Source organism: Chenopodium quinoa, unplaced genomic scaffold (assembly GCF_001683475.1).
Source record: "Chenopodium quinoa cultivar QQ74 unplaced genomic scaffold, ASM168347v1, whole genome shotgun sequence".
Classification (NCBI taxonomy): Eukaryota; Viridiplantae; Streptophyta; class Magnoliopsida; order Caryophyllales; family Amaranthaceae; genus Chenopodium; species Chenopodium quinoa.
In genome coordinates, this window is record NW_018744858.1 from 1,144,315 (window position 1) to 1,151,692 (window position 7,378).

The 7,378-nt window shown below is 31.8% G+C and overlaps 1 protein-coding gene across 1 annotated transcript; it reads left to right on the forward strand.

Moving 5' to 3' along the window:
• The first annotated feature begins 3,103 nt into the window (after window positions 1-3,103).
• On the forward strand, window positions 3,104-5,471 carry LOC110704767 (putative H/ACA ribonucleoprotein complex subunit 1-like protein 1). The gene is made up of 4 exons (XM_021882577.1): window positions 3,104-3,383; window positions 3,489-3,637; window positions 3,726-3,841; window positions 5,068-5,471. Exons 1-4 carry the CDS (start codon window positions 3,215-3,217, stop codon window positions 5,240-5,242), a joined length of 609 nt encoding a protein of 202 aa, XP_021738269.1. The 5' UTR covers window positions 3,104-3,214; the 3' UTR covers window positions 5,243-5,471.
• Window positions 5,472-7,378: the final 1,907 nt, after the last annotated feature.

Sequence of the window (7,378 nt, forward strand, 5' to 3'; positions counted from 1 at the left end):
TAGAAACTCTCGATCAATTGTTGTTTTTGAATATTAAGATAACTAACAACTAAATCTCGACAACATGTTCTATCAAAAAATGAAATTATGCTCCGTAATATTTATATTAAATAATTGATTATTATAAGAACAAATAACACCTCTCGATCAATTGTTATTTTTTAAAAAGTGGAATTATGCTCCTTAATATTAATACAACTACAAACCTATTGTAAAATTTACAATTGTTGCATCAAGAACCAAAATTGCAGGATACTCACCGTGTTAACATCTTCATACTTTATATTTTTATAGTATACACCGCATTATTTAAAAACTATAATATAGGTTTTGAATACTATTTAAATAATTGTTGTTACTGTAATCTAGTTAATGAATTGAATACTATTTAAATAATTGTTGTTACTAAATAAATTAGAAATCTACAATCGTTACAACCCGTTTTAATTTTAAGATACCTGATTTTTTTTCCTTCGTTTTAATTTTTAATCTTAATTATCAATTAATTGATTCCAAACGTTTCATGGATAGGAAAGCTTGATGTTTGGTTCTAAAACTGAATATATATTTCTTATTAATATGTCACTGTGATAATTCAAGGAATTTAATGTGTTGCCATTGTGAATAATCCAAAGTCTAACATTTGTTACTGGTCAATAATCTAACTTGAAGATTCATAAAAAAAAAAAAAAAAAAAAAAAATCTAACTTGAAGAAATTTTATACTTTGATGTTTAAAATCTGGGAAAACGGTTCTTCAAAAAAAAAATTTGAGAAAATTGAAGAACGTTAGAAATAACGATATTTCAATTCACATAATATAGTAGGATTCGATTGAAAAACTATATGGTTGAAATATAACATGATTTGTCTTCAAACCAATTTAATAATCTTAAAAATCAATACAATAAAGCTAATATATGTATATGCTGAGGAAAAAAAAAATCCTTTTTTTTTTCTGTTTTGAACATAACATTCATAAAAATCAAAATAAGAAAAAAAAAATTTACAAACAGATCTGTTACACAATGATAAATAACAAATAATTAAAAAATTTATTGTATAACAAAACATTGTATATTCATATGAATTTCTGAAAAAACAAACAAATTTCTAGCAAAAGATGAAGAATAATTTTTTTTTTTTCAGAAAATATACAATAACATGAAGAACATTAGAAGAGATAGAAGAGAGGAAAAAATCGAACCGCTAAAAATCAAACCGCAAAAATTTTAAGCCAAAAATAATGAGAGGATAATTAATCGTGAAACAAGAGGAACATTATATATATAAAAAAAGTTAAGTTATACAAAAAATCTGGAAAAAAAAAAATTTGAATTCAAGAACAAGAACATTAGAAGAGAGAGAGAAGACAGAAAAACTGGACCATAAAAATAATCAGCCAAAAAAAAATGAGAGAAGAGAGAATGGGGTGGTTGGGAATTTGTGTGTATTTATTATGCCTTGAAAATAGATATCAGATTTGAAATTTGATTTGAAAATTTCATTTAAATTTTTTGAATGAAATGTTTAAAAATATTATTTTTGGTCCCCAAAGCATTTACCTATACACTGAGTTTATGTGTAGCCTTTACCTAGTTAGAGATGTTGGCCTCATACATGTCCAACATACATGTCACAAATGTATGTTGGCCCCATATACACTGAGTTTATGTGTAGCCTTTACCTAGTTAGAGATGTTGTTAGTCATAAATATAGATTAACACATGTGAATTTACCATAAATGCATGTTTGTGTGTGTTTGTGTGGTGGGGGAGGGGGAGGTGTATTAGATTTAAGTCATTTAACAGTTCTTGTAAAAAATAATTTGACAAAAGACTTAACCGTCATTAATAATCCTTTTTTTTTTCCTTCAAAAAAATACTTCCTCTTGTATTTTTCTTAAACTAGTTAATGTCCAGACTTTTCATTATTTTTATGCATAATATGAAAAATTAGTTTTGTATGACGATTTACTTAGTTGATCAACAAATGGAATTATCTATATGTAATAACTTTTCATTTTTAACTTAGTCAAATTGAATATTGGATTGTGTATGTTAAGATTAAAATATCTAATCTTTTACCCTAATAAAATTAACATCTAGTTATTCATTGTTTTTAAATATCAACGTCACGTTTTGGTTCAATATTTATTTAAAATTAACTTCAAAATATTTATTTAATAAAAAAATGACAAAAAAAAGTGTTTGGCGGGAAAATTTTTATGTGGTATTGACACGTGTAACTTACGAATGCTTTTGGGAATTATTTTAGTATAATAGTATGGTATAGATAGCTATTGTTTCTATCTAATAAAAATTTTTTCGTGTGAGAATCATTTGTTGTGGAATGGGAAGACCGTTGTGTGCTAATTACATGCATAAATAACCATGTAAGTTGGCCTTGGGGTGTGTCCGAGAAAACCCTTCCGACCCTTTCATTGTTTAAGATAGTGGATGACCAAAAGGTGACGTGGCAGTGGTTTCTAGCTTAAGAGTGCGAGTACAATAAATATGAATTAGTTTTAGGCTCTGGTTTGGTAAAATTAGTGGTAGGCTACTAGCCGATAGCTTTTAGTAGTCGAGTAGCAGGTAGTCGTTAGGGTAGTGAGTAACTATCAATTAATAGTGGGTAGAGGTTAGCTGTCAAGGTAATGGTTGATAGTATGAGTATTTGGCAAAAAAAGCGGTTGAAATACTAAAATAGATTAAAATCCATTCACATTGTTGTAAAAGGTAATAAAAAATTTAACAAACGCTACCCGCTACCTTTGGAACGCTACTATATTTAACGTTTGAGAAAAATTACCCAAACGCTACCTCTACCACTAACCGCTCCCCGAACTACTACCTTATGAAACACTCTTATTTTTCTCTGTTAGTGTTTTGAGTTGATTAAAATGCTAATCGTTAACTCAAACACTATCGCCAAATAGGGCATCACATTGTAGAAACTGAGAAGGATTATCCACTCACAACATAAATTTGGGGCCTTTTCCCTTTTGGGCCTAACGAATTGATAAAAAAAACTACTAACCCAACAATGTCAAAACCCACAAACAAAATACTTGTATAGTTTTAGCCTTATAATTTTTTTCCTTCTCTTCTGTCATCTACTCATCTATATCCTTTTCTTAAACCCTGAACCCTAATTCACGCCCCTCTCACTCTCCTCCATTTTTTTTCTTCTCTCTTCTCAAATAAACAACAACAATGAGACCTCCGAGAGGCGGCGGTAGCTTCAGGGGCGCTCGCGGCGGCGGTGGTCGAGGCGACCGCGGTGGTCGCGGAGGTCGCGGAGGCTTCGGCGGTCGCGGTGGTGGTTTTGGCGGTCGTGGTGGTGGTGGTTTTCGCGACGAAGGTCCACCTTCAGAAGTCGTCGGTATTCCTTCTATCTTTCTTTGTAATTACTTGCTTTTTTGTTTGATTTGTTGAAAATGATTTGAATTTTGCTGGGTGTTTGTTGATTAATTTGTGTTATGAGCAGAAATATCGACGTTTGTTCATGCGTGTGAGGGAGAAGCAGTTACAAAATTGACGCATGAGAAAATTCCTTACTTTAATGCTCCTATTTACCTGCAAAATAAGACTCAGATTGGCAAAGTTGAAGAAATTTTTGGTCCAATTAATGAATCTGTAATATTTCTTTTCAATATCTCTTATCATTTTAATTTAATTTATTTGATTTAATTTGGGGTTTTAATTGAATGTTTGAATGTTGCAGTTTTTTTCTGTGAAAATGATGGAAGGAATAGTTGCAACTTCATATGCTCCAGGGGATAAATTCTACATTGACCCTGCAAAGCTCTTGCCTTTGGCTAGATTTCTTCCACAGCCTAAGTATGTTGAATTTTATTTCTCATATTTGGTGCTATAATAATGTTAAATTCTGGGTATTGCTTTTATTATACATTTGTGCATGAATTAGATTTTGGACAGTTTGGATTATACTTAAGCTTGATTTCGATAGGCAATTGTAGTACTTTCAGGGTAGCTTTAATAATTAAATGGGTAGGAAACAGGTTGTTTCCATTTTTAAGCTTGCGATTGAACTTCTTGGTTGTATGGATGGTAGTATCCGTTGAAAGTCTTCACACGATTTGGATTTACTCCCTAGAGCATGTTATTCAATATTTAGGTTTGCTGACTGAAAATCGTGGTTATATGGATGGTAGTATGTGTTGAAAGTCTTGAAACGAAATATCAATTTACTCCTTAGAACACGATTAGATAAGCTCCAATAAGTTTTAGTAGGTTGCATTTAGGAAAATTTAGTTGTATAGATTATAGAACACACCCTATTGAATACTTTTAACAGAAAATTTGAGTACTATGCTTTTTGTATCTTTAAAGCTGATGGCAACTTGAATTAGTCATTTGATATTGAGTTGTCATGAACAATCACAGCATTTATATGTTTGACCTTGAGAGCAGTCATTATTCATAACCATGGTAGTTTAACTTTTTGTTCATTATTTCAAAAACCTCGATTTCTAGTGGTTATTGAGATTTTGCAGATGTTGGTTAATTGTAGTTTGTGAAACAAACAGCCAAGTCATATTAAGCAGATTTGTAATTTTCTTTGCAATTAGTAGAAGTTGGAAGGGACCTTAGGTTCAAGCAACTGTTTCTGTTGGGTTTACTTGAATATTTGTTCAGAAAATTTTGATGAAATCAGTGTTTGAACAAATCAGGTTAGAATATATGTACAGTACCCTCTTTTCATTTATGGTTCCCTAAAGTATGCTTTGTTTTTCGTTCAATGTACATGTGCGAAATGAGGATTTCTCGGCCTAAAAAATGTATATACTAATTTATATGGCCTAAAAATGTATGTATGTATGTATGTATGTATGTATGTATGTATGTACTGTGATTTTTTAACAGTTTGCAGGTCTTAATATCTAAATGTTTAGATGCCTCACATAACTTTAGTTCTGTTTATTTCATATTGAGAACTTATTGTAATGTATAATTTGGTATTAGAATGTATAGTAATACTTTATTTATTTTGTTCCAATATCATATCTGAGAAAGCTGATCTGAATTTTTTCTGACTTTCCCAGGGGAGCTTCAAGAGGAGGTAGTCGTGGTGGTGGTTTTGGAGGCAGGGGTGGTCGTGGTGGTGGTTTTGGAGGAAGAGGTGGTGGCTTTAGAGGAAGAGGTGGCCCAAGCCGCGGGAGAGGTCCTCCAAGAGGAGGTCGTGGTGGTTTTAGGGGGGGCAGAGGAGGAAGATTTTAGACTGCTGGTGTCTTAAAGTTCCAGGATTTGTCTTTCATGTGCTTGTATTTGGTATTCGTAAAAAGCTCTGAATGCTGATATGTAGTTGAATTTTGTTAGTGGATTCCCTTGTTTTCTATTAGCATTTGCATTGTGGTGCCTTCTAGCCTTATTTGATGTGTATGATTGCCTACTACCGTAGTGTTATCACGCGACTATGGTGGAGTATGAAAATATTTTCAACGAATTACTGTAAGATACTGATGCCCCTCCTCACTTTCTAAGTCCCTAGTCTCTCGCATCAGAAACACCCCCAACCCCCCTCCCCCTCTCTTGTCGAATTGCCTCTTTAAAACTAGAGGTGATCAATGATCTATTTACCTGACACGAAAAAGTGCGGGTTTTGGCATCCCCAAAACATATTTTTAATTCAAAATCTGAACCCTGTCCCAAAGAGCTCGAAAGGCCTGCGTTGGCCTAATAAGCCCAACTCCATTGGGAGGATTGGCCACAAGATTTTGCGTTAAGGCTCAGCCTGTTATCACCTTTATTTAAAGCCTAATAAGTATTTTTGTTTTTCAGGAAATTGAAAATTAAAATGTTTTAGTTGATTAAAGGTTGATAAATAAAAGTTTTAAAATATTGGGAGTTTGATCATTTAAAAGTGAATGAGAAATAAAAAAAAATGGAATAATGGAGTTCGTTGATTAAAAATGAATAATGTTATAAAATATATTTATCGTGGATGGTCATTATAGCTTGTTACACCCTTAAGTATAATGCCACCCATTGTAACCTCCTTGTAACCACCCATTTGCCATTACCTCCTTTGTAACCCCCACTTAAATGGAATCTTAATTGTCCATGAAGGTTACCTTATGCTCATCATGTATATACAACATGGTCTATTGAAATGAGAAGAATACAACACAATTACCTTCTACATCCTCTCTCTCTAATATTCTCCCTTTCCCCTTATTTCATAATACGTTATCAGCATCATTGCTTTAGTTATCGGGAATCGGAGGAAACATTATTGCTAGCTAGCTTGTTGCACCAACCTCAATTAATTGAGTTGAGGAAATATACAATTCGTACACAATAGTTTTTGTCCCGTTGAGGTAAGGGTGATTACCTCCACTTTGTTTTGATTACAATCATGAAATTTGGTCCTTTTGTTTGTTAGTGACGAACTGCCGAATTACATCTTTGTTTGTTACTTATTTGCTAATTGCTATCACGTGGTATTGAAATTTACTAACCTTGTATTGATGTTGCAATCCAATTTACTAAATCATATTTATGATATGTTGTTTTATTTTCTTAGTCCATATATATACAGTTGTAATCATGTCGCATATTCGTATGAATCTATAAGCTACCTCTATTCGCCTTATTATCCATGTTAATCATTAAAAATTTGTTGATTATCCATGTTTTGTTTTCCTTTACATATACTTCCTCTGTTCTACAAATATTGCAATCAGGATGAAATTACGCATCCCAAAACACTTTTTATATGTTAAATATCTATAATTATATAAGAGTAAAAATTATAAAAAGTTAATATTGTGAAAGTAATTTACAAGACGAATTTAACAAGACCCCACATGAACTATATTTTACTTTACGTATAAATTATAATTTGTGGTCAAACAAACATGATGAATAGTGCAAAAGTCCAATTGTTGTAATATTACTAGAATGGAGGAAGTATATATTTATGATTACTTATTTTGTATACGGTATAGTTTTTATTTTGTTAATTTAATTAGTGGAGTATGTGATGATATACGTACCATCATTATCATAAAAATATAATATACTAGGAGAATGTTAAGACTTTATAATACAATGACTGTATTGTAATTCATAATTTGATTACCAACTGTGACACTACAACAAAACAAAGCAAAGGTAACAATGAAAAACCATTGCCTAATATTAAAAAAGTGTTGCCTTGTAGCTAAGGCAACACATATGAGGCGTAGTTTATGCCCCCATTGTCTATTCATAAGGCAACATTTTTTAGTTCAAAGGCAACATTTTTTAAAAACCAACGTATAATGATACCTAAGGCAACAACTTTACAAAGGAAACAAATTAAAAGTGTTGCCACCTTAGGAGACAATTTAAAATTGTAACCTTATGTCATAA